The sequence below is a fragment of the Vanessa tameamea genome, chromosome 12, assembly GCF_037043105.1.
Source record: "Vanessa tameamea isolate UH-Manoa-2023 chromosome 12, ilVanTame1 primary haplotype, whole genome shotgun sequence".
NCBI classification, from domain to species: domain Eukaryota; kingdom Metazoa; phylum Arthropoda; class Insecta; order Lepidoptera; family Nymphalidae; genus Vanessa; species Vanessa tameamea.
The window spans coordinates 96,379-113,588 of record NC_087320.1 but is presented as its reverse complement, the minus strand read 5'-3'; the positions used below and the strand labels follow the sequence as shown (position 1 = coordinate 113,588).

Here is a 17,210-nt window from a genome sequence, read left to right as displayed (position 1 = left end):
TATTAAAATAGACCCAAACCAATTAAATGATTCCTACAGTATTAAAATAATAAAACTATTTTCCGATATCCTTTTAGTGGATCTTAGGGAGAGTGGTGGGGGATGTTAGCAGTTAGTCAGCTTCAATTCATAAATGCCATGCCTTTAACTTCACTGCCAACATCATCATTGTATATTCGAGATCGCATTCTGCAAATTACATCTGACGTATTCATATTTAAAGTACATAATTATTTTTAATTTAATTTTATAATTATTATTGTCAGAACTTTTACAGAAATACTTTTTTATCGTTTGTTATTGCAGCACTAAGAGCATTGCCAGTCTATCGTTGGTGCTTTAAATTGTTGAACATAGAAACATTTCCACCGCATAATTAAATGCAAAGAGTATTTCTGTCTGAAAGTCTATAACGTGTTCTTTAAAATATATAATATAACGTGTTCTTTAAAATTAATCGTATTTTACGTAGAAATATTAGGACTATTTTGTGCCGTGAATGTATCAGTACTGTTCGATCGATGTTTGTTCTCGCGTGACCAGATCCTGAATATACATTGTCTCGACTTTGTGAGCAAAGTTTAGACCCCCTAAAGCCCGTAAGTTAGAAATATCTTACGCTTAAATATCTTGTTACCATATTAGTTATTTGAAATTTCTTCCTGATAATTTTCTGAGGTCTAAACTTTGTGTTGTATTTTCTTCTCGGTAAAGTTATCAGACTGTGCACGTTTTCCCCGAAAGCCGTGCTCACGCGCGGGTAATACGCGTGTGTGCGCATCACCCGCGCTGAAGAAGACGTGCGCGACTGCGCGTACTCTAATAGAAGACATACTTTTGTAACAAGCGTTGCCTTTTATTTATAAACCTATTCGTATCTATAGTACTAATAACAAACATATAAAAATTACCGAGTATCGTAATTTGTTTGTTTAGTTTGTGTACCTACGTATTGACACCACACTGATTGATTTAGAGCTTTAGCATTGTGGCCAATTCGTTTTTAATTCAGTTTTCTTTGATCAATTATTTCGTGCATTAGCAATAACAAATATGTATTATAAACACACTGAGCACATGTACTCAGACCCTATTTAATACGGTCAACGAAAACATATTTTTTATCAGATTCAGATAAATGTAACTAAAAATCTAGAACAGACGGATCACATATTTGCGCAAATTAAGCAAATGTTATCGAAAACTCGGTCCTCTAAGGGTTGACAAGTTCAAACAACGAAAGCAAATAAGCGAATACGCTATGTTACCGAAAAACTGACCCAACCGAATATTTTCTAGTCGTGTAGGTACCTACCAATAGGTACTCTGTGCATATCTATGTACTTAAGTATGATTATAATATCATTACAAAAACATTTCAATGCAATGACATACAAGAAACACCGATTCAAGAACTAAAAACAATGTATTTTGTTAAATAGTAAAAAAATATATATATTATCTTAATAATAAAATGCCTACGAAGCTCCGTCAGACTGCTAGAAATTGTTCACATTCTTGCCGCTGTGTAGGAACTCTGAATTGGTAGTGTTGAGTTGGTGTCGGAAATTTTTAGTCAGACCTTTCCTTAATTCGTTAGTTTGCTGATGGGGATCAATACACCAGTTAAAACATGGACGGCTGGAATTAGAGCTACTCACAGCCATTCATATAAGCCTACCAAATTGATTTTTATACAGCTTAATCACGTAGGTATTGTGATGATTTTATAGACAAATGTAGCAAAAACTTTCGAGTAGGTATTTGTTATTCTACAATCTACGAGTAATAATATTCTTACTACTGCAGTTTGATTGTTGAATTGATAAAAAGATTGTCAGTTAATACGCAGTTGAATTATGCACACTTTAGAGGTACAGTTGATGCATATGTAAAACGGTCCCGATCCTGCGCTGTACAGGAGCGAACCAGTAAGCGCGCGGAGCACCTCCGTAGTGCGCACTGTATAATAGGACCAGTGCCGTGCGCACGAGCGTCGAGCAGTCGACGGCCCGCACTCGACGGTGACGCAGCCTCGGCTTGAACTACTGTGTTAGGAAGACTTGGTGAGTAAAGGATCTACTTTTTTTTAAGCAGTCGATGTGTTTTTGCAATTTTTTTATACATTGCCTTAACAAGTTAATATTATCTCTATTATTAAAATTTTTTTTGACAATATTGTATTACTGAAGCTTAATTGTTCTAAGACCTAATCTGATGAAGATGAATAGTCGATTTAATGATTTTTATTACAATAATTTCTAGTATAGATTATAAAATCGTCTTAAAAATATGTGTACTTATAATGTTATAATATTTTTTTGAGATATAATAAATATTTTAACGACCCTATTAATTATATTTATATACATATATTTATTCTTATTCGAGGCGAGTTAAGGTTTAGTATCCCTTCTCTCCTTCTCTTGTTGTTCGCGGTGATCGGAAACGAGTTTTGGGACTAAGATGACATTTATAATGGGTAGACAATTAGAACTAAATATATTTTTCTTTTTTTGTTAAAATCGTAGAAACAAAACGAATTATAGTTATAATATAAATAAAAGGGATAATTTAAAAAAATGTCGCGATTGCAAAATGTATATCATTTTTACAAATAGGTACTTTAATTTTAGATGCGTTAAGTAAGTATGTTAAAATAATGGAATAGGAATGAGTCAGTATATAAAAAAAACCTAAAAATATTTTTCCATCCATACCTTTACACAATTATGGACAAGATGACGAAGGAGAGGATATTTTGTGGCTGCTATTATATTTGCACTGGCCAACGTCGCGGCACCGCGGTCCACGATGCATTCTCACGCAGTCATACTCATCGTTACCTACTCCTCAAACAATAAAATCATTACATCGGCATTTTATTGTGTACACCATTCTGCAACAGTAACAAAGATGTAGGTCATCGTGCAAGTAATAAACTGGGAAACATGGTTGCTCTAACGAGAATAGAACTTTAAGATCACATATCTACTTCTGGAACTTCAATTATTCTTTAATATTTTGTGGTCCGTTTGAACCCACGTCCCTAAAACTCCCAAAAATGGAATGTAGGCATACAGCAAAAATAATAAACTTTAAGGATTTGTTCTAAATATATATACATATGTGCAATGTTTCAATCTAAATGAAACATTTAAAACAAATAACGCATTCCTTATAAGTGCCTATATATCGATAAGTTAAAACTATGGATAAACTTTACGTAGCTTACATTAACATAAAATCTTGAAACTGGGTTTGTCACAATAGCAGAGTTATATTTTTATTTTTTATCTGCCGAGCGAAGCGGCGGGGTCGCGGCTATCGCGCGGCGGACACCAGATAGCCTGGCTTCCGTCCACGCTCGCGAAAAATTGTTTTATGTTATTCGCGGGATCATTGTCATGATGACCTACATTTATTCCAAAATATTTGTAATTGGAACTTACAAGTAACGCTAAGATAACATACTGATAATCCATTCTTTTGAATTCCCTTTAATTATATATTTTTGAATACCGGGTTTTCAAGCACTAGGTTATAGACTTTTGACTATACCTATAACAAAAAAAAATAACATTTTAAATTTCTAAATCGATACCAAACGGTCACAGTCGATTTAACTTAGATATCATAGAATATTTTACAGCCAACGACAATAAAAAATCTTACTGTTTCTAAAAAGTAGTTAAATATCTCGACGACACAGATCGTAGATTCGGTAACGAGGTTACCGGTCGTAGGTTATCGCCTGCGTTATCCAATGTTTAAAAATATTTGTTTTTTATGTATGCTTATAATTATATACCTACTGCTATAAATATTTCAAAAAATCGGACGCTTGGAAGTTGGACTTGACATTAGTTCCACTTTTTTTAAATATACCTCGTGATAAAGTAAAGTGGTAGCCGCTCGATGTCCCGCTGCGGTGTTAAGGCCTTCTCTTCTCATACTGGCCGGTAGATACACTTGTGGTAGATTTTCTTCCGATACATGGGGGTTTTCCTCATGATGTTTGTCTTCCCCGTCGAGTACGAAATAAATTATTAAAATTAATTAAGAACATGAAACTCTAAGGTGCTTGCCTGGGCTTGAACCCACTATGTTTGGTTAAGATATACGTATTATTGTAATAAGTAATGGGAAAATTAACTTATTGATGAGGCTCTGTGAAACCTCGCCTGGGTAGGCGAGGTTTCACAGAGCCTCCCATGCATCAGATATTTAACCACTAAACAGCAATGTTTAGTATTGTTGTATTTCGATTTAAAGGGTGAATGTGCCAGTGTAACGACAGGCACAAGAGACAGAACATATTAGTTCCCATGGTTGGTCTACTAAAACTACTAAACAAAAAAAAGTAAAACCTATAAATAATGAATATTAAGTTGAATATTAACAATAATTGAATCAATATTATACTAGAACTCATAATTAATTTTATAACATCATGTTTGTTCGAAACTATGTATATGTACCTACATAGGTACTGAATTATCAAAATAAAGAATTTGCCAATAAAATCTAAACTTTTATACCTAATGCTACTTCAATAAATTAATCTACAATTTCCGAAATTGCATTGCGAGGTAACGCGTGGCATATTTAGGTCAATAGAAACAAATAGATGCGATACGATCCCACTGTCGTTACGCCAATTACGAAGATCGTTTCTTTCTTCAAACTCCTCCAATAGGCAGGAGTTGGAAGTAGGCAAATAGGTCGCGAGTACCTCGTCAGTTGGGAGCCTGTGATGCTAAAGGTCAATTACTCATAACAACACTGGTTACACTGGGTATTCTAATTCTATACTTTGAATTATATGATTAAATTTAATTTGCTGCCTGAAAGATTGTCTTAAATGAGTACTGAATTAATATATTTTTATTAATTCTCCACAGACTAAGCACCCATGCCGTCGTTTAACTTAACATAAATATATTTATTGATGTAATAAATTTGTTACTAAAGGAATATGGCGATTTTTATGCTAAAAATATTCTTTATTGGCTAAAGTTAAGAAATGCAGGAATCAATGTTTGTCATTTATTTAGTGTGCAAAAAAATAAAATAAAATGGCAGACACAAAATAAAGACCTTAATGAGATAGAAATTAAAAGGATAACAATTTATTCATACTTACCTATAAAAATAAACATACATACATACGAAAATATATTATGTAATATACATATATATATTCCTAACTCGGAAACTACAGGTCCGACCGACTTGAAATTTAACTGAGATACTCCTTTCACGACATATTAGATAGGATTTTTAGAAATTTCAGGTTTTAGAAGGGAGAAATGAACGGGGCAATTTGGCATGATTTTAACTCGTTCGAAATCGGGACGGACAACTAGTATATAATATATATAAATGGATAGAACCTAACCTAACGTCACCGCGTAACCTACTTATAAGCTTAGGTTATTCACAACATAACCTACATTTTATACTTCTTGCCAAATTTTACGTCAGTTTAGCATCAAATTTAAGGATGTCACTTTCAATTTAAAAAAATATGTTTGCAATGGCCCCGGACACGATTTTGTGGCCACGGCACGAATCATTAGCGTTAAGCACTGATGCAACAATATTAATAATATTTCTATTTAGTCAATAAAAGTACCAAACATTAATATGATCAAACGCGTTATTTCAGTGCTCGTTGGAATTACATTTATCCTGTATTCCTATGGGAAACAAAAAAGTACATACATACGTACAAACGCAATCTAACTAACTGGACTATTTAGGTTCATTATTTCAAATTTCGCTTGAAATGTTAAAAACAATTACAATGTAATAAAGTCATACATGGTCATCGCAATATCTTAAACAGATGTGGATGAAGTCATTAGCTATTAGCGTCTCATCAAACGGAACACGAAATATTTAGCTCTGGTCCATTTTAATTTCTACAGTTTGGTACGAGTAATCGTCGTAAGGCGTACCTCCCAGTACTACACACGAACCGCAAGGCGTGCATCTGAGTTATTTGCACGTGCACTTACCGAACGTGCCTTCTTCACAGTTCAGACATACTATATATAGTCTTTATCTATATACATATAATAAGATTGGTATGTCTGTTTGTGTGTTTGTAATATTAAAATAACAGCTTTTTACCAAATGCATATGTATGTAAGTATACATGGCACATATACCATAATAACATCTTTTTCACATTTTGTCTGTCTGTCTTTGTGTTTCGGCCAATCTCTGGAACGGCTGGACCGATTTTGACGGGACTTGCACTGGCAGATGCCGAAGCTGATGTAATAAGGAGTAACTTAGGCTACAACAATAACTTTTTTGTTAAATTCAAACGCGCACGAAGTCGCGGGCACATCTAGTGTTCAAATAACCAGTGTTACTTGTATATCTACCTCAATTTCAAAAGCTGAATGGAATTCGTTTTATAGATTTATCTCAATTTTTATGTAAGTACATGCAAAAAACTGAACTATTTTGTATTTTAACAAGATTGTATAATTAAAGGTTTTAGTAATTTAATATTGAATACATGTTGAATACGTGAATTGAATTCGATGCGAAGTCGATGCGCAGGCACGCTTCACATTCCTAATTCATTGACAGGGTAATCTGATCGATACGTCGCTTACTCATTGTCAGCAACGCCGATGTGCAACTCAGCGGCCGGAGCTCGAGGGTGCGATGCACTTTCGTCCGACGCCCGCGCAAGTCGCGCATTTCGTTGATATCGAATACTGATCCACATCCGAACTTAATATCCTTGTAATGCGTTGTCTGTTTTCTTTTTATCTTTTATCGAAAACAATCGTTTCATATTAAACGTTTTCCTTTATTATGCAGTTAAACGACGTAGGTGATACCTATATGTTTATGCTACAAGATGCAACTTGAATAAAGTTATAATAACTCAACTCAAAGTCCAAGTTTTATATAATATTTTAAATATTTTAAACTTACTAAGTATTGACCTGTTCTCTTGTATCGTTATCTAATATTTAACGACGACGCGCTTCTCGCGATCAATGTCGGGTGAAAGCATTTACGTTCTCTGCAGTGCTCACAGTTCATGCTTAGTGGACTCCAGTACTCCATATGATATCGCATAGCTCGAGTACCAACTGATCTTCCGTCTTACATTATTAGTAGGTATTAAATTCAATGAAAATGTTAAATTTCAAGACCCTGTTGTAACTGTAACTGTAAAAACAATTTTTTTTAAAAATTGAAATTGAAAAAAGAATTGGTCTATTTTTAATCTTTTACTAGCTATGCCCGCGACTTCGTGCGCGTTTGAATTTAACACAATAGCTATTGTTTAGTTCGCAGATTTTACTTTAACTTATTAATTCTGTATTAGGCAGCTTTACGTCGTCGGCAGCGCAGGACTGCACACGGTACTTAGTATTTGGACATTCGAAGCGGGACTTTATTATTATTTTATACATAATTCTAAAATAAAAGTAGCCTAAGTTACTCCTTATTACATCAGCTATATGCCAGTGAAAGTCCCGTCAAAACCGGTCAAGCCGTTCCAGAGATTAACCGGAACAAACAAACAGACAGACAACCAAACAAAAATTTTAAAAATATTATTTTGGTAGTCGTATCATGTATTCATAGATATGCATTAAGTAAAAAGCGGTTATTTTAATATTACAAACAGGCACTCCTATTTTATTATGTACCCATGTATATACCTAGAAGATAAGTTGGTACGTCAAATACACAAGATTCTACACCACTATAACTAATGTTTTGTCCTATTTTAACAACAGATTGTGATTACAGATAGGAGTCAGGATGAGGAGTTATCTGTTGGTGCTGGCCTTGCTGGCCGTAACGATATGCTCCACGGAAGCTGTATTGGTAATCATTTAGTACTAATTACTAAATGTGAATCATTCATTAAAATTAGATTAATTGTTACAAAAAATAAAATGCCTAAAATAAATAGCCTCCGCATTATTTAAATAATTGCAGAGATTTCGTACTACTATTTACTCACTCGATTATAAGTATTAAGCCTGTTGTTCTAATCAACGTGACTCCTGCTACGATACCCGCATCACGGTAAAACCAAAGTACCCACTTCAATGTTTTTTAAGGTTCAATTGAATAGATGACAGAAATATTTGTAATGCGCAAGACTTTTTATAACAATATATATTTGAATAGACTGCAACAGCAAGGTCATATGTTTAGAAACGTCGGAAGCACCGTAGGTTGCGTACGACGACGACCACGGAGCCGGCGATGCTTGCGGCGGCGCGCCTGTTCCCGCCCGCGGCCGGCGCGGCGCGCGGCGACGAGGCCGAGCACCTCGAGCTCGGCATGGCGGAGCGCCTCGACGAAACACGATTCCAGGTATCTCATCAGTCGCCAGTTACAATATTAAAAACATTTTTAAATTACGTTTCGTTACTTGTCTATCAAAACGAAAACCAGTCACAGTTGTAGAAAGAAACCCTTGAATGTAGCCTATTTCTCACAGGAATCTGAGAGAGCTCGTGTTAATGAAATCATGAATGAGGTCGGTGACGAAAACAACGGAGGAAACGAAGTTTTTATGGAAGGTGAGTACTTTTCTTGCCTTTTCGAAGGATGCGTAGTGTAGGTACAGTTTGGAAATATCCAAGAAAACTATCAAATACAATTAATATACCTAAATTTAAATTTTATTTTTAAAATCAAATAAATACTAATAACAATTTTTTGAGAAATTGTAATCACTTATACACGTTATAATCGTCACATCCAAGAAACAAACTCTAACTTATTACTCCTAATTCTTTACTGAATACAGTCAGTAACTCTTGTTGTCGACGATACAATAGTCTTACAATAATATCCCAGAAAACATCCATAAATATTTTGATTGATCTAGGAGACAACAATCGTTACGCAATTATGGCATTGCGCTCGCGACCAGTGGCGACGCCACGACGAGACGCGACGCCACGACGAGACGCGACGAGAGTGCCATGACACATTGTTTCTTTTACGTGTTTACTTCCTAATGATTGTCTCCCATCTGTTTCGTCTCAGATCCGTGTCTGAAGGTGCACTGCAGTGCAGGACGCGTGTGCGAGATCGACGAGCACGGCGACGCTGTCTGCAACTGCATCAAGGACTGCCCCTACGAGACCGACTCCCGCCGAAAAGTAAGCACCAGACGTCGGCCGATCCGCCGATACAAGTGTTTCTGGAGGACATTGATATTGGCTCCAAATTGAATACCTTTAAAAATATTATTTTTTTATTCACACAACGAACATGAAAATTAAGATAAAATCGGACGGACGTAATTAATCCGTATTCCTGACGCGGCAGGTGTGCACTCACCACAACGAGACCTGGCCGTCGGACTGCGACGTGTACCGCCAACGCTGCCTGTGCCTCGACAACTCAGAGCTGTGCCGTGGCCCACAATACCACCACGTGCAGATCGAGTACTACGGCGCCTGCAGGGAGATGCCGGTAACCATTCGGCGGCCGCCCACGGAGATGACGTGTGATGTTGAGGTATTTGACTTGTCGGGTCGATTTGTTTGCGCAGGAATGTTTGGAGAGCGAGATGTCAGACTTCCCGCGGCGCATGCGCGACTGGCTGTTCAACATCATGCGCGACATGGCGGAGCGTCGCGAGCTGTCGCCGCACTACCTGCACATGGAGCGCGAGGCGGAGGCCAACCTCACGCGGCGCTGGACCAACGCCGCCATCTGGAAGTGGTGCGACCTCGACGCGCACGACAACGACAGGTGCCTCGTCTATTGTTCAATCGGGTGAGAGGGCGAAGTCGCTCCATCCTACGTCTGCGTTCACGTGCACTATCCACTCCGACAGGTTCGTATCACGACATGAGCTGTTCCCGATCCGAGCGCCGCTGATGTCGCTGGAGCACTGCATCGCGCCCTTCCTCGACCGCTGCGACGAGGACGACGACCACCGCATCACGCTCGCCGAGTGGGGCAAGTGCCTGGAGCTCGACGAGGTAACGAGTTGACACCGTTGCTTGTCATTGTTTAATTTCGTTTTAACACGCTCTGAGTTACTCACGTTCCCTGTGCTTACAGTACGAGCTGGAGGACCGCTGCGACGAGCTGACGGACGAGGCCGCATAAGTCTGCGTGACGTCAACATACCTTAATTAGCTCACATAATCTCGGTGCTATCACACCTCGTGTACAAGTGGAGATTTAGATTTTAACTCGTGAATAAGTACTTATTATTTCTTCACAAAATGTACTTCGATAAATATTTTATTAAATAAAATGTCAACGACTAACGTTACTGAGCTGTATGCTGTATGTACTTTACAATACAATATGATATTTGTAACAATTAAGCATGATGTAATGTTGCATTTTTATTTCACAGTGACTTCTATTGCACTTCATCTAATGTTTAAATATGAATAGACATTGTAATTAGAAAAGCCGTACTGTGATTTTAACCAAAATATAACGATACAATAAAGTATTCGAAACTCAATTACCTATGTCGTGTTTTATTCACAGAAATTAATAAAAAATCGGGAAACCCTATGTCCCTTTCTTTCAATAGAAAAATCCTTTACAGTTTATGTGTCCCTTCCGCGTCACAATCTCTTCGACGTTCCACCGCAACGCCTTCGCTACCGCCAATGAGGCAGTCCTGAGTCAAGGAAACCCCGAGCCATCATCGATACCAGTTGGTTCACCCACACCATGTCCTTCATGCGAAAAAGTATTCAATTCGAGAGCCCTATTTCTGATGCTCACACCAGAAGGGCTATTACGGTTATTTTTTGAATAATACGCCTTATTAATAAAACAAATATAGTTTCTTTGTCTGCAGCATTAACTGCGAATAATATTCGTCATTATGTGAACAAAGTGCGCTATACACAAACATACACGTCATGACTAAATATTCAAAACATACTTCGTATTTATTTGCGAGCCACTTACCATTGCTTCTTGGTTTGTTATAAGACTAATTTAAAGGTATGCAGAAATCATATATTAATATAAAAACTAAATATACAGTACTATATTGCCATACTATAACTACATGTTATAAAACAAAGTACCCCACCGCGTCTGTATGTCTGTCTGAACGCGATAATTTTATTTTCATACTGTTTTCAATAACAGAGAGTAATTCATCAGCAAGGTTTGTATAAAGATAATAATAAATTCATTAAAGTTTTGCGTAAATTGGCTATAATTTTTATAAATGTCGTTAAAATCATCTCAACCTCGAGCTTTAATGGCGTGTGCTACGGAAACGTAACTCTATTGAAATTACGTAGAAACATATTCTACCCGTGCGAAGGCAGGGCGGATAGCTAATAAAATTTAAAGTACTTACGGCATATTTAAGTTTTAATATAACATACTTTAACAAAATTTATAAATGCCATATACATATAAATTTATTTAACTAGAGAATTTGATTAAGGATGAAAGTCATATACTATGTAATTATAAACTATACTCCATCAAATACATTTTAATACACATTAAGGATACTAATTTTCAAAAATAAACATTCTAAAACGAACCGTTAAAAACAATTATTGTTAAGGTATGTACTATTATGTATAAATACTAATGTACTTGTATCAACGTTAACAAATGTTATCATATACATAAATACTATTATAAACTTAATAATTTAGAATTTATAAATTATTTTAAATTTCAGGATTATTGAATATTTTTATGTAACGAGTAATTTATTGTAACCTTTATTTGTAATTTGTTCAAAATTTTCTATATAATATCTAAGAAGCGGCATGTATTAGGCTGTAAACTTTTCCATCTTTGCTTCTTGAAAAAGAAAGTATTTTTGTTATCCGCAACATGGCTTGGCAGCACTTTGCTCGCCGCCATTTTGAACAGTGCTCATTGGTCAGCTGCCATTAGAGTGTTGTTTGTTTTTGCGACACATCCGCTAGCTATGTGGTTGGCCAACCTGATATTGCACTAAGTGGCGCGGCGCTGCCATCTTTGTCTCGTAGATTTGGCTTGGCGCCTTTCCTGTGTTGGTTGTTCACTAGTGGTGATAGTGTGTTACACGTTTCAAAATGGTGAGTTTTGCAAGATTTCGTGAAAAATAATGAGTGCTGTGATAATATCAATGTGGATTTCGAGAGATAATAGTGTGTTGTGTATCCTGGCAAAGTTTCAGCCTTGTACGATTAAAATTAATCGGATTTTTTACAATTTTTAGGCTGGTGGTAAAGCGGGTAAAGATTCGGGCAAAGCTAAGGCTAAAGCAGTCTCACGGTCGGCCAGAGCAGGATTGCAGGTAAGCTCATTAGCTTTTTTAATTTATTTAATGAATTTAGAAGCAGGCTTCATTAATGAAAAGTCATTGTAAAATTATTTCATAAAATTGAATAATACGCATGACCTCTAGTATGGCGGCGGCCAGCTTTGTACTAGAAAATAATCAATGAATCGTTGAATATCATTGTATTAATATTTCAGTTTCCAGTCGGAAGAATTCACAGACATCTCAAAAATAGGACCACAAGCCATGGTCGTGTTGGTGCCACAGCGGCCGTATATTCCGCTGCTATTCTCGAATATCTAACAGCCGAGGTAAGTGACGCCTCGTCAATATGGCGGCTAGCTTGAGTAATTACTGAAAATGTTTACAATTTCTGGAAAGTAATGCTGTTTTTCCTATGATATTAATCTTAGATTCTTTTTTACTTTGTTATAAAAATAAATTTTACATTTATCATCATTTGCTTTGAAAATAACACTACTAAAATTTTGGCGGGAAATTAAGTACTTAGTTAATGTGTAAACAATAATAACAATTACGTTCAAATATCTTGAAAGGAAAGGAAGGAAGAAATGAAAATAACCGTTAAATATAAACTAATATAGCAAAACTACAATTTTCATAATAAAAACGTTATAAAATTAAAATTTATCATTTAATAAATTTTGGCGGGTAAAAATTAATTAGTAAATCAGGATAATTTTACGCAGTAAGGTAGATTTAGTAACCTAATAATATGATTATTGGTAATATTTTAGGTGTTAGAGTTAGCGGGTAATGCATCCAAAGATCTCAAAGTGAAGCGTATCACCCCAAGACATTTACAACTAGCCATCAGAGGAGACGAGGAACTGGATAGTCTGATAAAAGCCACCATTGCAGGAGGAGGTGTTATCCCACACATTCACAAATCTCTTATTGGTAAAAAGGGTGGACCTGGCGCACCAGTTTAATTAAAGGTATGACTTTCTAATATACATATCTTACTAACGTTTTCAATAAAAGGAATTGTCAGTTAAAAGAATGATAGCTGCAGTATAATATTAAATACATATGATTGACTATTTTGAACAGGAATTAAAAGCTTTTTGTTTTCTGCAGGCTATTGCATCAACATTCTCACTGCATTTGAACCGGACACAATATCAGCCTGTAAATTCATCAGCCAATCAGTAAACATAGTTTTCTATATAGGTAGTGATGTGGACAGTGGAGTGACTTCATGGAACTGTGGATCCGGACTAAACTTGTAGCTATTAAGTAATAGTAATATTTTAGAAATAAGGAGATTTAAATATGATTGTATTAGAATTAAGATTTATTTTCTTGGTTCAATGATGGGACATCTTTATTTCGCTAGACATTGTGTTCAATTTATTTCAGCCACTACTAAAATTAATTCACTGTAAGCTTTACCACACCGAAGGTGTTGTAAATCTGGCTAGGCTGCAGTGTTTTAAATTTAGAAACTTGACTGTAACTGCAATTGTTTTAGCTCTAAGCTGTCGTAGTATAATTTGCAGCATTTTGTATTTTTTTAAGTGACAAATTGTATTAAGCAATGGTATAATATTGTTCTAAATTGTAATTTGGTATGATTGAACTGTTGTTACAAGTTGTAAGAAATGTATTTTGATCTTTGAAATATATTGCAGAAACTAAATATTTGTTTATTCTCCAAAGTTTCGTTAATTTAGAATACATATTAACATTTCATACAGATTGGTATATTAGGAATAAATGCTTTATTAAGTAAGGATTATTATAACTGTTAAAAATAATGTTGTATTAAACTTTTAATTCTCTATAATAACAAAACGTATTTTTTTTTTCTAACAAGAAAGACTTAGTACGTGAGGCACACCTTGTCGAGGGTTACGAAATTTATTTTCTCTATTATTTATCCCATTATTTATAAAATGTCAGAAAGTTTGTTTAAAACACTCAAATAATGTAATTAAAACTATTACTTTTAGATGCGGCTATTTTGATAGGATAATTCTATTCTTAATAAATGCGGTTATTAGGATATTTTAAAGGATTTTGGTAAAATAATATTTTTACAATATACTTAATATTGTAAAAATATGATTTATCATATCTCACTGTACATAACTTTATTTTTTTATAGGTGCCAATCCGCTTCTTCCCCTCATTAAAAATCGCTCATCATCATCATCATCAGAAAAAGTATCGTCTAATGGGTGACGCGAGAATAGCACTCCTTATTTATGATATTACTAGCGACCCGCCCCGGCTTCGCGTGCAATGCTGCCACTAAATATACTACAGAATGTCTTGCAACGTTCACAGTTTTTCAGTCGTTAGACAATAAAAACTGCTATGCCTCTGCGTTTTAAATCTGTAATATCTTCAAAAATATTCATTTAAATTACATGCTGTAAAGGGCGATATTGATCTATATTAAATGCACAATGTATTAAAGGTAAGGTAATGTACTTAATTCGATAAGGATTAATGCTATATTGCTTAAAATCGATTCGAAAGTGAGCAATTATTTCTCGTAAAAAGTAAAGGATAAAAAATAATTATTGTGGGTTATCCCTGAAAGACTTATCATCACGAACTTTTTTGAAGGTGTACAATACTATTGTACATTATTTTGATCTATCTCGTAGGGTTTACCAGCATTTGCAATGTAAGCTCAAAAAATGTATTTAGTTACATCACCTTGGAAACCTCTAAAATTATCAGTGTTTCTCTACTATATTATGCATTATACATATAAACCTTTCTCTCGAATCAATTTATCTATTAAAAAAACCACATCAAAATCCGTTGTGTAATTTTAAAGATATAAGCATACATAGGGACAAACAGCGGTAAGCGACTTTGTTTTATACGATGTAATGATGATATAGGTAATATACATAATACATGAGAAAACTGCAGTGTGTGGCGCGCGAAACTCGGATATGCTTGAATATTACGAAATTCAAGAATTCTTTTGATCTAATTACTTCATGCGTACTTCAAAGAACTCATCTATGAAACAGTCATGGAAATTGCAGATCAGTGCTAAAAATTTTCGAGAAAAATCGAGAGCCGAGATGGCCCAGTGGTTAGAACGCGTGCATCTTAAACGATGATTTCGGGTTCAAACCCAGGCAGGCACCACTGAATTTTCATGTGCTTAATTTGTGTTTATAATTCATCTCGTGCTCGGCGGTGAAGGAAAACATCGTGAGGAAACCTGCATGTGTCTAATTTCAACGAAATTCTGCCACATGTGTATTCCACCAACCCGCATTAGAGCAGCGTAGTGGAATATGCTCCATACCTTCTCCTCAACGGGAGAGGAGGCCTTAGCCCAGCAGTGAGAAATTTACAAGCTGATTATGTTATGTATTTATGTTATGCTAAAAATTTTCACTAGGGATACATTTAATGATGTATGATACTCTTATTATGTTATGATATTCGTAGTACTTAGTTATATAACAATTTAAAATGGTTAGAAAAAAATATGTTGATGTAAACAAAACATTGTCAAAAAATACAAATAATAATATTAAAAGGAATAATTTGGTCTCATAAAAATGTAATATTTACCGTAGCTCTGATTGGGGTATTTGCAATCTGAAAACCGAGACCTCTATGGGATGCTTTAGCGAAGTTGGGTTACTGGTTCGGAGAATTATATATAGTATATTTAACTATTTTTATGCAGTTATACATATATCTACTATAATTTATGATATAATCATTAACACAAGAAGTAAAGGTAACCAAGTTCCGTCATCGTAATATCAATACATCCTCCCTGGATATTTGTTTTTACAATTAAATTCCATCGATATTTGTATTATTACCTATTGAAATTGATTAACCTAAATCATAAGTTAAAAAACATGAATACACATTACACAATCCATTCTTAATAAAATAAGCGTAGTGTTAACTAGTATTTATTATTGAGTTTCTTATTTCTGTGGAAAAAGTAACTATCTACTGTTCTCTTTGCAGGGTCTTCTCGGTGATTGCTTTCGCAACCGCGATTTTTTTATATATAAAAAATGATCCTTGTCGTATTAATCCTAAATCATTAATTATTACTTATTATGTAAGTACAAGTAGTTAGCATATTGTTTTGTAGAATTGTTTCGAAAATTTTCTAATAGCTTTTTATTAAATACCTTAATTTACCTGCAATTATGTAGGAAAATAATAACAGCCTCATCTAATTACGACGAAAAATTGTCGCCGAAAATTGATACCAGATTCAGTGTCAAAACCAATATTACTTGAGCAGCGGATTGCGACAAAAGCAAACGAGTGAAGATTATTTAAGGCGTGGATTTACGTGAAATTACTTCATTTAATTTATATTTATACCTTTTTTTCTAAGTAATGGTTACCGAATAAACTTAAATAAAGAGGTAGGTATGCCATTACTTATTATTAACACAAAGGAATTATTAACGTTGGTGTAGTGGCCGCAGATTCCGAAGTCCTGGGTTCAAATCTCTTTTTCTCTTCAAGAACCTTAGGTCTAGAAGTTCCAAGTGAGTACACTCCCGTACCTCGAAAAGCATGTAAAGCTTTTTTTTTTTATTTGCATTGTCCAGCGCCCGAGCTCTTTCCGGTTGTATCTGATTTGCCGTCCCATTGGATTATAAGAATGAGGGACTGAGAGTGCACCTGTGTTTGTGCACACACTTGTGAACAAATATATATCCTTTCGAGAGCTGTAATGGGTCAGGACGACATTAACATCATCAACGTGGGCGTAAAATTTTCTGCAAGTTTTATATATTTTTTCAATTATCAAGTATATATTGAGTAGCATCAGTCGAAAACTTTGATTTCTATACAGTGAGGCCCAAGTTCCCCATACAGACCGCCTTTTGGCTTGGATTTTGGCTGTATTACCATAAATATAAAAAACAAGTAGAGCCATATC

The 17,210-nt window shown here is 35.2% G+C and overlaps 2 protein-coding genes across 3 annotated transcripts; both read left to right on the top strand.

The window, feature by feature from the left end:
• Positions 1-1,906: 1,906 nt before the first annotated feature.
• Positions 1,907-10,498, top strand: LOC113403906 (SPARC). Of its 2 annotated transcripts, XM_064216577.1 has the most exons (10): positions 1,907-2,066; positions 7,795-7,872; positions 8,209-8,370; positions 8,498-8,579; positions 9,052-9,167; positions 9,337-9,483; positions 9,563-9,765; positions 9,851-9,998; positions 10,081-10,149; positions 10,185-10,498. In XM_064216577.1, exons 2-9 carry the CDS (start codon positions 7,807-7,809, stop codon positions 10,126-10,128), a joined length of 972 nt encoding a protein of 323 aa, XP_064072647.1. In that variant the 5' UTR covers positions 1,907-2,066; positions 7,795-7,806; the 3' UTR covers positions 10,129-10,149; positions 10,185-10,498. The 2 variants fall into 2 exon arrangements, with proteins under 2 accessions (XP_064072647.1, XP_064072646.1); XM_064216576.1 differs by having other exon boundaries at positions 10,081-10,498.
• Positions 10,499-11,899: 1,401 nt separating this feature from the next.
• LOC113403911 (histone H2A.V) lies at positions 11,900-13,949 on the top strand. Its single transcript, XM_026644573.2, has 5 exons — positions 11,900-12,080; positions 12,224-12,301; positions 12,484-12,597; positions 13,045-13,245; positions 13,388-13,949. The coding sequence occupies exons 1-4, from the start codon at positions 12,078-12,080 to the stop codon at positions 13,237-13,239; spliced, it is 390 nt and encodes a 129-aa protein (XP_026500358.1). The 5' UTR covers positions 11,900-12,077; the 3' UTR covers positions 13,240-13,245; positions 13,388-13,949.
• Positions 13,950-17,210: the final 3,261 nt, after the last annotated feature.